The sequence below is a fragment of the Lagenorhynchus albirostris genome, chromosome 16 (genome assembly GCF_949774975.1).
Source record: "Lagenorhynchus albirostris chromosome 16, mLagAlb1.1, whole genome shotgun sequence".
Taxonomy (NCBI): domain Eukaryota; kingdom Metazoa; phylum Chordata; class Mammalia; order Artiodactyla; family Delphinidae; genus Lagenorhynchus; species Lagenorhynchus albirostris.
Window position 1 is genome coordinate 43,435,834 of NC_083110.1, and position 16,997 is coordinate 43,452,830.

The window sequence follows — 16,997 nt, forward strand, 5'->3', positions numbered from 1 at the left end:
TATGCATTTAAGACTAGCTATAAAATGTAATACAGAGTGTTCACATAGAATTTATTATAATTTATTATTTACCTCATGACTGACCTGTTTTATTATGTGCTTGATCAATGCTGTTGAATTACTACTATTTATTACAGCATTAATGATATCATTTTATTGTTAATACTCTTGGCATTTCATTTTAGGAAAGCTAACTCTGACACTATGCTGACATCAGGGATAAAAAGGAGATAGCATTTTAGAAGGCAATAGCTATCATGAAGGTTAGTGCTTATTTAAACACATTGTAGGGAAGTGTCAGGATGTTAAAGATGAAAAATGCAAGACCTTGAGTTATGATCTTCCCCAAATAACTCTAAGATCCAGGAGTGTGTGTTTGTGGGGGTGGGGGACATTATTAGCAATTCTAGCATTTGAATTACTGTGGAAAGGAGCAAAGGAAGCAAAGGAGTAAGGGCAGATGAAGGAGACGGTCATGTTGGACCATAGTTGTTCACTGTCTTCTGCCTTGGGGATAGTCTTTTTGTTTTGCATTTAAAATTTTTCTTCTCTGTGGCAAAGACACAAGCTTCATCTGAGTTAGAGGTCCTTATTGTAGTGCTGTGGATATAAACAGTTTAGCCCTCTAAAATGGGAAAATATTCAAAGGGGGAAAAATAAGGAAATATACAAAGTACAATAAGTTTAGTACAAATTATAGTTTTAAGAGCAGAAAGAGACCCATATTCTGGTAAAGATTTTATAAAGTACTCCACATCAGTAAGCTGAAGTTCTAAATATCAAAAGCAGGAACGCTCTTTTTGAAAAGAAACTTTGAATTTGGGGTACAGGTGTGTTCTATGTCAAAAAGAAAATGTTGATCAGTGAGGGAATCTCTTGCCTCCAAGCTTATTAAGGAGAGTTTTAGGTCAGTTTGTAGAGGAATCCCCTGGGCTCCTAACTTAAAAAGCAGGTGAGTCTACATGCTATATTTCCCATGAACTTCTGGGACAATGGTCTTCTGAATCAAGTGTGTGTGAGAAAAACCTTGTATATCCATGGAAAATGTAGATTTGTGGTCCCACATCAAAAGATTCTGATCCAATATGTCCGAACCCTAACACTACCACACTCCACTCTGGGGAGGCAAGAGGGGATACTGTTCCTGTAGGTTTTTAGCCAAGAAAAGTGAAAAGATGTGATTAAAATGTCTAAAATATTTTAAGGGATGTTAATAAGGTAAATATAAGCTTATTTAGTTCATTCCACAGAATAGAATAAGAAGCCTTATTTTGAACAGTCAACAATAATAACTGATAAATGTGTTTTTCTTTGTGTGTATATACTTACATATACATACACACATCTGCACACACACATACACACCATACGTATAATCTTATTTAATCCTTATGCTAATCTTAATGTTATTATTCTTAATTATCAGATGGAAATAGTGAAACTGAAAGAAGTCAGTTGCCTATGATCACATGTGATAGCATAAAAATTCTAACCCAGGAATGTGTGGTTATGAATCCAGTGCTCAACGTCACTCAGCTAGGGTTATTACCAATGTGGTATAGGGTAAATGTTATAAGACTTATGCATAGAGAATGTGCTGGCAGCAAAAAGGAAGAGATTTATAAAATATTTAAATCACTTGATAAATAACAGACACTAAAAAAAGTCAGGATTACGAAGGGTAATATCAGCAATAGTGTATATCTTGGGATGGCTGTTGGAACCAGATCACCACCTGGGAGGATAATAGGCCCACCTCATATTGCCAATTAATGTATTCCTACAATATGAGAGTGGGACTCTTTGCACACTAAATTTATAACTTGCTGATATTTTTCTTTTTCATCTAGCCATTATAGTACCTATAAGCTAAACTTAATAACGCTAAGTTTATAAGCAGCATTTCATCATCCATTTTAATCTACTTTAACATTTTATCCTTAAAGCACGAGTTGTAAAACAAAATTGAAAAGAAAAGCAATTATATTTTGGTTAATTTTATTGGCAAATTTTAATGAGATAAAATCAGAGCAAGAAAGAATGCAGATACTTTAACTGATTATGAAGTCTAAGAGATTTTAATTTAAAATGAGATTACTTTGGAACAATATTGTGATGAATTTAAGTATGAAATTTTTTTAAAGTCACTGCAGCTTTTTAGAGGTGCTTAATATTCTATAGGTATCTAGTCTACTGAGAATATGTTCAGAAACAATTTGGACTTCGGCATAATATAAGGTGATACAAGGTGATAAGCTAAAAAATCGTTTTCAGTGCCTATGATCTGTATTTCTCTTAAGGGCTTTTCAAAGTAAACTATTAAAGAATAATCTCAGAAAAATGTTTTTGGTGACCATGTCTTTTAATTGATGCACTTAATGCAAAGAGCTTTGGGCTACTTGAAGAAAATTCTAGCCCCCAAATAGAAATTGTAAGAAATGTGTTTTGAATAAAAAGGCATGATTTTGTTAAAATAAGTTTAAAGCATACATCTCAGGCAGTGGTGGTATGTTCTTCAAGATAGAAGATTAACTTTGTAAATTCGCAGGTCTCATTTGATATATTTTTGCCAGTGTTTCTTCTGTACCAACCTTGAACATCTTCAGCTTTTGCTGTGTAAAGAAATTTCAGAGTTTAAACATATCAAAAAAGGTGATTATGTCAATGCTAATGTTTTTGTCCTTATAATAATAGAATATACTTTTATCCCTCAAAAACAATGCCCATCAATCTAAGGCTTCAATTAAATCTAGTTTCTAAATTTTTATATTAAACTCTTTAAAGAAGACTTAAAAACAGATTTGGTTTTGTTTGCAACTATTTTACACAATGATTACTTTATGATCCTGACTCTTGATATGCATTTCATTAAGCCATTGATGTCAGCAACAAAATTAATAAAACACAGCCCATATTTTGTTTTTTGTGTTATTTTAATCAATACTCTCTCTGCTGGTTTAATAGGAATAGAGCCCCAAGACCAACTCTTATTACTAGATACTTATAGAATTTTTTTTTGCTATTAGAGAAGCATTACAAAATAAAGTCAGAAGTCAAGTTAATTTATTAGCTTTATTTGTACAGCTATTCCTTTTTAATTCACACTATTAATCTAAGTAGGAAAAACATGTACCTGAGGCATTTTTTTTCCTTTTACTAAGATAATTTCATAAAAACATCATCTTTTGGTGGTAGCTTTATTTTTCCATCCTTTCATTTTGAATTATTTTATTATTTCCTATAAAAATTCAGAATTTCCTCTCCTGTAAACCCAATAACAGAATATCAAATTCAGTCTGTCATTAAATGTGATGTAGATTTTTACCCCTCTTGTTTGCTTCTCTTTCTCTGCAGGCACTCCATCTGCACTGTGTACATTGAAGTGCTTCCTCCAAATAATCAAAGCCCTCCTCGCTTCCCACAGCTGATGTATAGCCTTGAAATGAGTGAGGCCATGAGGGTCGGCGCTGTTTTATTAAATCTACAGGTATGCTCCTTATATATGTATAAAATACTAGCGACAAAAAAAAAAAAAATTCTAGCGACAACCTTGAAGGCTAATGGGTTTATATCTGTGCATGGCGGAGGAGAAAACCTCACATGTCTGATTACACTCTAGTGAATGAAAATTCCATCTGGAAAGGAAAGCAGGGATAATATGGATGGTGGGTTTTCACAGCTAATCTATTCTATTGATTGCCACTGTTGAAGAGCTAACGCTAGCTGGCAGGGATTAGCTGCAATCGTTACAAGAGATAATGAAGGGATTGGAAACATGCACTTGAATATTTTGTACTTTGCATCCAAAGAGTCTGCAGCTGACTATTATTTTCTGTCTTGGATTCCTTTGCCCCAGCAGGATGTATTTTTGCTGCAGTGTTCTGTATAGAAAATGACTTTAGATTCACCGGCTGATGGTAGGCATTCTATTGCTGAGGCAGACAATTTTATTCTGTGCCCATGGGCGAATCTTGTAGTTGCTGTGCCTCAGTTTATTTGTTTCGATGAATGGGATAGCTTTAGGTGATATTTCCATTTGCAGCTCCAGATTCATGGGCATATGAGTTACTTGCAGAATCATAGCTTGATTTTCTCAATTTATACATTTCTAACTAAAGCACATTTGGCCAGAAAATGCTGCATTTTCAACTGAATCTACAGCTTCAAGTTAGGCTACATATGGTGTTGATAATAACTGTCACTTACCATAAAAATCATGAGGACCAGAACATGACGTATTATTTTACCTATGGATGTTCAGAGGACGGAGGATTTATCATCTCCTGGTGTTATATGGAAATGGCAGGAGGTGTTGACATGAGAATTCAGGAAGCTGGCCTTGAAGGTTAAGAGAGATTTTAAATGTGATGATTTAAGAAAATCCCAGCATCGATCTTTACCATCAAATGAGGCGACACGAGGCATCTTGTTCAATGTCATCTGAATACAGACACCCTCTCACTCAAACCCTGATGATATAAAAATGAAGATTCCATAGAATGTTTGTACTAGAAAGAATGTAAAAAATAATGAAACATATCAACCTCATTATCTAGATGTGGAAAGTGAACCTTACAGAAATTAAATGAGGCCTAACTCAGCTGATTGAATTATCATTGTTTCCAAAACAAGGTTCATTCCATTATATCCCACTCATTATCTGAGGCTGCCAAAAATTTGGTTGACATTACCAGATACTTCTCTTTGCCTCTGCTCTCGTATTTATTTTTTTGCTTTTTTCCAGGCAACTAGAGAGAATTTGCTTTTGTTGTTCATTTACTATTAAAATATGGGAAACAAAATTATATGAAAGTAGACATATTAGTAATAAGGAAATTTGGGGGATTTTAATGGTCAAAATAAAAGAAAAAAAAACTATAGTTTCTTTAGGAGGAAGAAAACATTTAGTTAAGTCATGAAAATGATAAAAAATATGGAAAACCAAATATGAAGACAAGTACCTTTATAGAATAATGAAAATCCTTCTTTACATATATGGGGATTTATTTTGTTTAAACAAGAAGAAAAGAAAAATAAATCTTAGATTTGTAAGTTCAGGCCAAGAAATTTTACATGTTTTACGTTTAAATATTTCTTAAAAATGTGCCTTTGTATAATTTAACTTTCTATGAGTAAGATATATTTTTACCTGTAAGCTGGCTCAGGTTTTGTTTCAATAAATCCCAGAAATATCTAGGTACCATATTATAGGAGAATAATTCTACCTGTGAGTTAAAGATGAAAAGGAGTTGGCCTTTTTCATATCTCAAATATCTCTAGTACAAAATCTGAGAAAATACTTGAAATGACATTTCTATTCACCCTTTGTGCTTCTGGTAGAAGCAAAATAAAGGGTGCCAATTACAAAGTGGCAGTCTCTATTAGAAAGAACTAGGGTGACACCATCAAGGCATTTTTCACAGGCCACCAACCATACACTTTTGCTCGTGATCAACTGAGACTGAATTTAAACTAGTGACCTAAAAGTTGAAAAGCTTCCATCAAATTACTCTTCCAAAGACTTGTAATAACAGAATGCATTAGAGGTACTTCTGGCTACATCCTCTCTTTTTCACACACGGCACTACCCACTGCTGACTCATAGCTCAATTTAGAAAGACAAGATTTGTGGGGAAATATATTTTCGAAGATAACAGCGGACTGACTTCAAAATAATCTGTTTTGACTGAGATCAAAGTGGTTTCTTTTCAGAGAATAATCCTTGTTCACCCCCCACTTCCTTTCCCTTTGTAGGTATTTTCCTTTCATTCTATCTAAAAGTTGTTTGGGAGGCTGTGATTTTCCTCAGCCTGTTAAGGCTGTTTTGCCTGGCTGCTGTATTGATGGCATTTAGTGGAGGAAAATGTTACCCAGAACTCTTAATTTTCGAACTTATGCTGATCAGGGTTAGTATTAGGTGGGGTTTTTCCTTCCAGATTTGGTCAGATCTTGCTCTTAAGCATGTTCCTCCTTTGTAATTCTGATCTGCCAGTGAAGCCTGTAAGACTGGTGTGCTGGAGCCAGAGCGGGCTCTGAGATCGTGACAGCAAGTTGTGTGCATTTCTCCCCAGCTTCGTGTTGAGTTGTGTCACGTTGATAGCTTGCAATTGGCCATGGTGGGTGTATTTATGCCACAGAAATTAGCAAATGCAACAAATCAGTACCCTCCAGTCCAGAGCCAGTTGTTAAACTTTTACCATAATACCCCTCTATATGGAGCCAATTTCCTCCAAGATTTAAATCACTAAAATGTGTTGACTCCAACAGCTTCCTGCATCTTTGTCCCTTGAAATTTTGATCTACTTTCATCACTCTAAAGATGAGCCAGTGCTACCAAATAGGACTATGTATTATACCCAAATACAATAAGTCTCAGCTTTTTATTTATCTTTACAAGAGCATTGTTTCCATCCAAGTTACCCTTATAATTTATGGCTCACATTCTCTTTGAGTGTTTGACTCAGCCCTATTACCATTAGAATAATCCTTCTTTCTTACATACAGAATCTTCTTATACCATCACCATCATTCTCATACTCATATGATAATAATAGTTATATAATAACACTTAAGTGTAACTTAATGGGGCAGGCACTATTTAAGTTGTTTCCTTATCGTCTCGGTAAGGACCGCTAGGTTTATATTATGCACACACACTCACACTCAAAATTTCAACAATTTATAACTGAAAAGTTTATTTCCTGTTATGTCCATCATGAATCAGTTCCAGCTCTGTTCATCATTTTCACTCAACTTCAGCCTTTATCTGTGGCAATGTTGTTCTTTTGACAGAGTGAAAAAAGAGGCACAGTAAACCATATGCCCTCTCATAATGTTTCTCCCAGAAGTGACATAGGACCCTTCTGCCCACATTTCATCCACCAAACCAAGTCACAAGGCTGCTAGTGGGTTAATCATGTGTAATCCTTCCACTAGAGGCAGACACTAATTACATGGTTAAGTCTGATGTCAAGAGCCATGACTGCCTTTCGTACAGCTTTTGCTTTCCAAGTTACTGCAAACAGCAGTTTTGCTAACTGCTGCCTAACATGATTTCCCATCCTTACAGCATCCAATAACAATTTCCTCACTACCTTCCTCTCTCTTGATGTCACTGCTATTTATTTTTTGGGTGTTTGTTATGGCACACTCCACTTTTAAGTACTAAATTGTGAATCAGTTAAAATAGCTAGGTTTTTGTTGCCAAATTTCACATTCTATGCCCATCACTAGTTGGCAGTGACTATTACAAGGTACAACTCAGACTGATGAAACAGCCTCTGTCTAGAATTTTACTGATCTCTTGATTGAGGGCAATGCTTGCTGTGGAAAACAGAACACAACACAACAGAATAAAAAACAAAACCTAGTTATTTGCTGTTACCCTGGAGTGATGCATGTAATATCTATCTATATATTTTCTCCCCATAGCCAAAGAAATTTTGGCTATACTTCTGAGTTAATAGGTCAAGAATGTATAATCTTCACATAGGCAAATAATTCCACAAGTTCATGGTAAAATTCAGTGAGTCAGGGATGTCTTATTTTCCCTATGAAGGGACTGCCAATATTTTCAAAATATTTATTTTGAATACTAAAATATATAAACAAATATGTATACTTTAACACGCATGTTTTCCCATTTAATTCTTATAAAAACCCAAAGCAATTGGATCTATTGTTATTATCATCATAACTTTACAAATGCAGAAACTGAGCCATAAAAAGTAAACGGCTCTTTTTTCAAGCTCATTGTGCTAAGAAGCTGTAAAGATAGGACAAAATCCTAAGAATTATGGTTAAACATTTATGTGCTTACCCACTGTGCCTATGTACTTGAAGTATCCCTGCGAGTTCTCCATTTTCTGTTCTTTATCCTACTCAAGCTGTTAGGGGACAGGTACTCTTTCCACACTGAGGCCACTTTATGGTTTGGCTGATAACCATTGTTCAACATTCAGAAGTCTCCATCTATTAATCACCCTCACCCCTACCCCGACTGCAGAATATTGCCTATTTCACTTTCTGGACAAAGAGAAAATATATATGCTCCTTAAAATCAGCTTACTGATAAACAGTCTTTTTAGAAATAGTTGATCTGTGCATATTTCATATAGTCCATTCTTAAAGATGGAAGGTTAAAAGTTTATTGTCCAAATACCAAATCCTGTGCACGTCTATTGTTTTAAATAACAAACTAAAACATACATTTAAAGAATTTTGGTTGGGGCCTCCCTGGTGGCGCAGTGGTTGAGAGTCCGCCTGCCGATGCAGGGGACATGGGTTCGTGCCCTGGTCTGAGAGGATCCCACATGCCGTGGAGCGGCTAGGCCTGTGAGCCATGGCCACTGAGCCTGTGCGTCCGGAGCCTGTGCTCCACAACGGGAGAGGCCACAACAGTGAGAGGCCCGCGTACCGCAAAGAGAAAATAAATAAAAAATTTTGGTTGATTCAGTAGAATTTGACAAATCAGAATGTTTTATAAGTTCTCTTAATTCAACTTATTAATTGTCCTTGTTTTCTACCATAATATTTCTCAATAATTTATTTGCTTTTATTTTTAAGTTTTTGCTTATAACTTGTGATAACAGTATTGAAAGTCAGTTACCTTAACCTGCTAAAAAAGTTATATCTCTTCAACATATGTATAATGCATCATGTCATTTGGTCATGTTGGAGAGGAAGAAATTTCCTTTTACCATTCCAGTTCCTTCTGGCTGGTCTGAGAATTAAATTGACATGAGACAGATTAATGGGAGAGAATCAAAAAAAAAATTTAATAACACTTATACATGGAAGAGACCCAGGAAAACTGAGTAACTCACCAAAATAGCTGAAACCCTCATCTTAAATACCATCTTCAACTAATGACAAAAGAAAATGTTGGGGATAGTGGTTTGAGACTTCAGAGAGGAGGAAGGCTATACACATGGATATGGAAGAGCAAATATTTGGTAAATAAATGTTAGCTGGATGAGTCAGAGACAATGGGACACAGAGACGAATTTTAACAGACTTTGCTATGTTCGTCCCTGTCTACACACCTAGTTCATACTGTAGTTATTGATGGGGGTAGCTTCCATCCTGGAACAGGTCCTCTATCTACATTCTTTTAGGCAGAGGGAAGGTCAAAGGCTCTTCCTGAGTTTTTTGGGTCTTAAAAGTAATCAACCTAAATTAATACTCATGCCAATGAGACACAATCTGGAGTGACAAATTTTGCTCCCCTATAGCCATCATTGACCCTAATAAATAGGCCAATATTATTAGATATTATTATCTTAATTATCTGGCAAATGAGGAAACTGCACCTCAGAAACAGCAAGATTTGTGAGCCAGAGTAGTTTTTTTCTGTTTTAGCTCTATCTACTATATCACAATATTGTGGGTTAGGCTATAGAAAAACTATTAAATTTTATTCTTTTCCCATGTTTTAGGGGGTGGATATGTTTTATATTACATTAGTTCTGTGTTTTCTGAAGGTTAATTTTATGGTGTTATATGAGGGTAAAAAATACTAAAGGTTGAGAGAAGATATGATTTAATATAATGGTCTCAGGAAGAAGTAGTTAAAGGAAAAAATTGACTGTTATTATCCTTTCTAACATAGAGGATATAGAATAGAATTTAGATTATAACCTGGATAAAGCACATTTGAGGAAAAAAAAATTTAAATTCCTAGATTCTACTTCAAAGAATTCTTGGTTCTTGGTAGAATACTCTCCAAGGGTAGGTAGGAGATAGCCCAACAGTCTTGGAAAACTTCACCATAGAAATAGATGAGGGTAAATTTTTTGGTGCTCCAGTGTTTAGTAACTCAGTGTTTCTCTTAGTCTTAGACTAAGAGAAGAAAATCCATAAGAAAGAAAGGGAGATTGACATCCAGTTCTCTAATTGAATGGCTGATTAGACTTGAGCCAGTGCATTTACAAGGGAAAGGGCATTGGAAGGAGATGTCACGATGGAGTGGGCAGTCAGCAAGAGAGCATGAACTGCTCCCTTGAAGACTTTTTCCAGTGTTGTAGGTGAGATGGATCCTGCCTAGGTCCGCAGATTTCAGAGTTGAGGCTTTTAAGTATAAATAAAAACTAAGGGGGCTGCAGCATGTGGAGAAAAAAGCCATGTACACCAAGATATACAGCAAGAAGCCACCAACTGTGCGTTCTGTAGAAGATACGGAAGAATTTCTCAAGGTATGACCAATTCCTAAGATGGCTGCTTGGGGCCGTGTCCCTTAACAGTGGAGTCTGTTGGCACCAGTCCACAATAATTTGGTGCAATCCAATACAGGCGATTCTTTTATTTCCTTCTCTAACCTTTCTATTCCCTCATCAGAGTGATATTGAAAGGAAGAAAAATTAATGAGTGAGAAGATCACATTCTCCTCACTGCAAGTCCCCAGAAACATAATTTGTTTTAAAATAAAGAGGAATGCATCATACAAATAAAAATGAGACAGTTTTGCTAAGTAAGAGTTATAGATTTAATTGAGACATTATTGATGAAGTCAGCTACACACCAAAAATGGAGGTGATCAATGCAATAGCCTGATAGCATCCTGGAAGAAATAAAACCAGTTAATTTGTTACCCAAAAGTTGAGATTCCTTATTTGATCTGAGTATAAGGATTATGCAAGTCTTAACTTTTGCACCTACAATGAAAGAACAGGGGAAAAAAATATTTAGGAGATATCATGGAGGTGCAAATCTGTAGCATTTGGCATTTAAAGCAATCAACTCTGGACCTGCCTCATTCCATTCCTAGATTCCTAGTTGTGATACTCTCCTGCATTACTAGTTGAGCAAAATGATAAAGTGTATTATTTTCAAGGCCTTGACATTGCTTCTAACATGGCTTATTCAAGATGGAAAACCTAGTTTCTTTCATACTTCTACAAATAATCAAAATATCCATTTATCAGCAGTAAGCTTATGACTGACTATAGAGAACAAATCTTAGTTATGAACAAGTTTGAATCAAATGATCCATTCACCTGTTGCTGGTAAGGTCATACCAAAGGAAAGTTCAATTACACTTTGCAAAATGGATAACAAACATATATATGGAAATGGAGTAAAGATAAGACCCTCTTTGCACACATCGTGTTCCTGTAAGGGTGAAGGATTGGGATTAGAGGAAAATAAGTGTTGGCAATTGTTCCTTGATTTAAAATGTTTTTCTCCTTGCCCTCTTTTTTTTTGCTACGAGTTCTCTATTTTATTGACACATGGACATATTTCTGAAAATGAGCAGTGGTAGAAAAATAAGTGACTTGAAGTGATGACAGTGTTTGATTTTTTCAAAAATAAAGAACAGATATAGTAGAGCACAGATTGACAGACTATAGCCTCTGGGCAAAGTGGCCTGTTTGTATGCCTGGTAAACTGAGAATGTTTTCTGTTTTTTTGGGTTTTTTTGCGGTACGCAGGCCTCTCACTGTTGTGGCCTCTCCTGTTGCGGAGCACAGGCTCCAGACGCGCAGGCTCAGCGGCCATGGCTCACGGGCTCAGCTGCTCCACGGCATGTGGGATCTTCCCGGACCGGGTCACGAACCCGTGTCCCCTGCATTGGCAGGCGGACTCTCAACCACTGCGCCACTAGGGAAGCCCCAGAATGGTTTTTACATTCTTAAAAGTTTGTTAATAAAATATAAACAAATAAAAGTGAAACAAGAAAACAAAAAAAATAAAGAATAATATGAAGAGACTACAGGTGGCCTACAAGCATTTTAATGACTTAAGGGAAAAAAAAAGCTTTCTGACCCTGGTAATACACAGTTGAGTATCATTCAAAAACAAAACAAGCAAACAAATTAACAAAAAGTCCATTATGTTTAAATAAAATATAAAAAAGAAAAAAAAAACGAAAAAATATTTTGCACCCCTAAGACTTAGTGTTAGTTTAGTATATTAAATTGAAATAAAGGATCATGTATTTAAACTGTGTCAAAATTCTCTGTTATCTGCTCTGGGTCTCATATTAGCTAGTTGAAAACAGAAGCAACATTAGTTATTAAGGTATAGTTCATATATATAAGTACCTATATTAGGTCAATACATATTTATTAAATAAAATAACAAGGACTAACTTATCCTTTGGTATAATCAAAAAACAGAATTTTAAGAGCTTGGGAAACGGGGGGAGGTTGTTGTCTTTTGGGTAGGGAAGCAAAGATTAAATGAGATAGCATGTGAATTAGGTAACTCAGTACCTAAAATGAAAAAAGAAAAAGTTCTTAACTAATAGTATTTTTATTGCTATTCTCCAAGAAGAATGAACATTGCCATTTTTGTTTTTCAGTTAACTCATACTAAGGTTTAAGATTTAAGATTGTAAAAGTGAGCAAGAAGGTACTGAGCACTTGGAATAATGGATAGAAAAGTGAAATATCAAATGTGGAGGAATGGATATGTTACCAAACTTGTCACCTGCACAGGTACTGGGGGTCCTAGCCCAGCTGAGACCCCTTGTCTCGCCAGGGAGGTTCTTTTTCTGATCAGATTGGCATAGCCAATAAAGAAAACAAAGCTGAGACTGGAACAGCACAAGCTTTATTCAATGGCCAAAGAATGGAGAAGGGGGAACTTAGTTTGCAAATCAATTTCTCAAGCCAATTTGAGCAGAGACACCATATATATTGGAGGGTCGAGGTAAAAGGTAGGGAAATGGAAAGAGTGGGAGGAATATTCATGACTTATCCAAGAACAGGGTTGTGGTTTGGACCTGGAGCTGATGCAATACTCCTTTTAAGTCCTTGTATGGGCTCTTGAAGTCATTGTCATGGCAATTGTCTACTGTCATGGTGCTGATGGGTATGTCATTTACCATGCTAATATATTACAATGAGGATATAATGAGACTCAAAGTCTACTGAAAGTCAAGTCTTCTACCATTTGGGACCTGGCTGATTCTAAGCAGTTCTTATTTTGCTCTTTGCAGCTTCCTCCTGAAACTTAGATAAGAGCAATTGGTTTCCATTCAAGGGAGGGGCAGGGGTATGATTCTGGGGCAACAGCTTTGGTAACAGATACAATCCAAAGAATATATTCACCTACTTTATGATTTTACTAGTTCCTCCATTGAGAAGGAATGATCACTTGTGTTTGAGAACGAAGTGAAACTTAGAAAGCCCAAGAGATAGATGGCTAAGACATCAATATTAATAATAATAGCATCAACATCTACTTTTAACTTAGTGCTACTATCAGGCAGGAACTACACCAAGCACTTGAAAGCTTCCTCATCTTTCATACTCCCAACAAAGCAGTAACTTTTCTAATGTCAAACAGAACCGTGTTGCCGAGTGGGGATTCCATCTCTTCTGATATAGAGGCTATATACTATTATTCATTATTCTATTCTGCCTTTCCTAGCGATTGAAGTTCATTTATTTCTTTCAGTTGTGCTCAGACTTACAAACAATCCCTTTAATAGCAGAGTAGATCTACCCACAAGACTAATCATTCTTTTCTTTCTAAGGTGTGCTTGATCAGCCTTGATTTTATTTTCTTCTCTTTGCTTCTTGATTCTTTACAAAAGTGAAGGAAAATATTATACATGTAATGTCCATTGACACTGGGAAAACTTAATTTAACCACTGCTTTAACCTTCTGGTTCCACTTATCAGTGAGCTGACTGGCTCTGGCAGCTTGAACCACTTTTCCTGGCTTCTCCTTCCTGAAGACTGCAAAGCAGGTAAAACAGCTCAGACACAAATAGTAGGAAAACAGTAGAAAGTGCTGTGAAGCAGACCAAAAAGTAAGATGTTGCCACCTCTGATCATCTGAGAAAAAAAAACATGCATTTTACTAATGAAACTACTTGGGTATAAGTGCAAGATGGTGCTTTGGTCAGCTTGCAACATGCATTTTCTTTTCATCTTTAGCCATTTTTCTCATTTTAAAAATAGTTTCAGGGGCTTCCCTGGTGGTGCAGTGGTTGAGAGTCCGCCTGCCGATGCAGGGGACGCGGGTTCGTGCCTGGGTCCGGGAGGATCCCACATGCCGCGGAGCGGCTAGGCCCATGAGCCTGCGCGTCCGGAGCCTGTACTCTGCAACGGAAGAGGCCACAACAGTGAGAGGCCCATGTACCGCAAAAAAAGAAAAAAAAAAGTTTCAAAAAGCTGTAGAATTTAAACTATATGTTTCAAAGAATTCGTATTTTTCATCCTGAAGGAAAATTCATGCTGCCTTGATCTCACTACAGAATTGATCCATTTCCAGAACAGTATGAATGAAATGCAAGCCATCCCTCTGCATTAACAGGTCCTGTAACAGGTGCTAATTTGTTTTTCTGGTATCTTTGAAACGTTCTAGAAGTTTTGAGAGTTTTTTTCTTCTTTTTTTCCTTTTATTTATTGATGAATATGTCTTGTAAAATAGGATATATTTTTCCCTTGAAGATGATGCAGGAGTTTATGATTCATGAATGTTTTGCAGCCGAATGTGCATGAATCATAAGCCCTGTGCTGTAGATTTTGCAGTGTCATTTATATTATGGGGATCACTTTGGATACACTTTCTGGAGATTTGCTCTTCTGTCATCTAAGCAGCTTTTCTTTGAACATTGATGTGTTACTATATAGATTAACACTGGAGATTGTACTGAAAGATGGCTATTTCCCGTTCAATTTCATAATATATGACTTATTCTATTTAGTAGGTTGCCCTGATTTTCCTAAGTGTGAGGAATAAAAAGCTCATTCATTTTCCCCTATATTTTTATTTCGTATAGTAGAAAATACATTTTTTTCATCTTTCCTTGTACTAGATTTCAGATGGGTCTTTCATCATTAACATTATCTCAAAAGAATAATGTCATAGAAGTTGAAATACTTTGAACACTGATATCGGTTACCTGATTCCAAAGTATAATTTATAGTTCATATGGAGGATAGCATACATAAATAGATAGGAAATAGTTAATACATATTTTAGAGAGAGAGAGAGATGTCTCAATGCCAAGCAACCACTGTTTGCAAAAATTAAATCTGATTTCTAGTGTAAATTTTTCTCTTTTAAAGCAGATGTTCTGATATGTTTAAGTTTCAAAAAAAAGTTTGATGTCCTTGACACTAAGGTATGTCTATTATCTAGGGATGATTTTTCATCTCTAGGCATTCAAAGCTGCCAAAAGTGAGGAAGATGCATTTTTTATGTATTCTCTATTCACATATGTATCTTCCTCTTCCCAAGGCATAACTTAGCCTCGTATAAATCTTCCATAGACAACAATATGCTCATAGGCATGAAGCCAGAGAAGTGTCAGAAGGAGAATCCTAGGTCTGATATATTTAAATAGCTATTTTCTAAATCATTTTTTCTTTGATCCTTCCTTGCTTAAGAAAGAAATAAACCTGATTTAAAAAAATGTGAGATTTTGCTCCAGAAGAGATTAGGTTATGACTTAAATTTATATTTTCAGTGGAGTTAGACTTTACTTCTTTCTCTGACCTACACTCTAACAGGAAGTAGGATACATAGGAAACGGGTAAAAATTATCTTATTTTCTGCTCAAAGAGGACTGGTATCTTATAAAACTTGTTATGGTGCAAGAAGTAAAGTCATATTCTCAAGTTCTTTTGAAAGTAATTAAGTAGCTAAAATAAATTAATAAGATGAAATAGTCCTTTCTGATATCACTGAGCTTCATTAAGCAGAGGTGCTGTGGATGGTGGGACAGGTGGACGCAGGTGATGATCTGTGGTTTGTATTCAGCCTGGAGGCAAAGATTCACGGGCAAGGAGAACAGCTTTATTTTGGCACCTCTTCTGCTCCGTATTTTCATCAAACACTTGGATGAAGACTTTTACAGCCTTTCATCACCCCATCTACCAACCTCTTTGCACCTGTATTCATATGTTTTGTTTTTAATCCTGTAATTAAAAATGAACACTCCTTCTTCCTATCTAAACCGTTTCCTTCACTTGCATCCTATATCAATGCTTCTAAAGCCTCTGTAATGAAAGATGCATTTAAATAAATTATTTAAAAAATGAAAAAAATACAAGTAGCAAAGAATACAGCCTTTTTTTTTTTTAATTAGATTCAACAGATAGTAAATCACCTGGGCAAATCACTTAAAATTTTTCTAAACTACTCTAAATTTTACTCTGGAGAAATTTATTCTACCTTTTTTGTATCATCATGATCCCCAGTAAGCACTTTGCAGAATGACACTGCTCCATAGACCATCCTTTGAGTAGAACTGGCTACAGTTTGCAAGGCCCAGTGCAAAATAAAAACACAGCACCTTTTAAGTGTGTGTCCTTTGTGCTGACCTGAAAGCACTCCACTAGATCATGTCCATTGCTCAAGGATATTGCTCAAGAATCATCCTTTTACCTTGCTGCATGTAAGAGTCTCTTACTCTATCTGATCATTTTCACTAACATGAAAATCTGATACAGTAACTCCCAATTAAAGACAAAGCAACAACAAAAAATGTCCTTGATAAACCACTCTAGCCACTTACCCATTTCTGTGTTTCCCTTCCCTGCAGAAACTTCTCAAATATGGTATCCATACTTGCCTGGAGAAAGTCATCATCATTTTCTCTCTATTCTTTCTTGACCCCATTATAATCAGAATTTTAATAACACCAATCCATTGATATGGCTCTTTTTGTGGTCTCAATGCTCATTCCATTGTCAAATCAATTCCTCATCTTACTCTATCCATCAATAAGATGTGATAGAGTTAATAATTCCTTTCTTATTTAAAAACTTATTTATTTGACGTCCAGTACACCAGTCTTCTGGGATTTTTCCCCACCTTCCCTGGCTGCTGTATCCCAGTCTATTCTGATGGTTCCTCTTCATTACCCTGACTCTTAAAAGTTAACATGCCTCAGGGCTCAAACTTCTAACCTCCTCTTTTCCTGTTTATAGTCACACCTAAGTTTATCTCATCTGTTCTAACGGGTTTAAATTGTTATATGCTCATAAATTCTAATTCATATCTCCAGCTTAGCTCACTAAAACTCTAGACCCATGTCC

At 35.9% G+C, this 16,997-nt stretch overlaps 1 protein-coding gene across 1 annotated transcript in view; it reads left to right on the forward strand.

Moving 5' to 3' along the window:
• The window catches only part of PCDH15 (protocadherin related 15), an 817,584-nt gene that overhangs the window by 541,262 nt on the left and 259,325 nt on the right, over positions 1–16,997 (forward strand). The window contains exon 17 of the mRNA XM_060127128.1: positions 3,355–3,487. Within this exon, the coding sequence (XP_059983111.1) occupies positions 3,355–3,487 (133 nt within the window). The remainder of the gene's footprint in view (positions 1–3,354; positions 3,488–16,997) is intronic.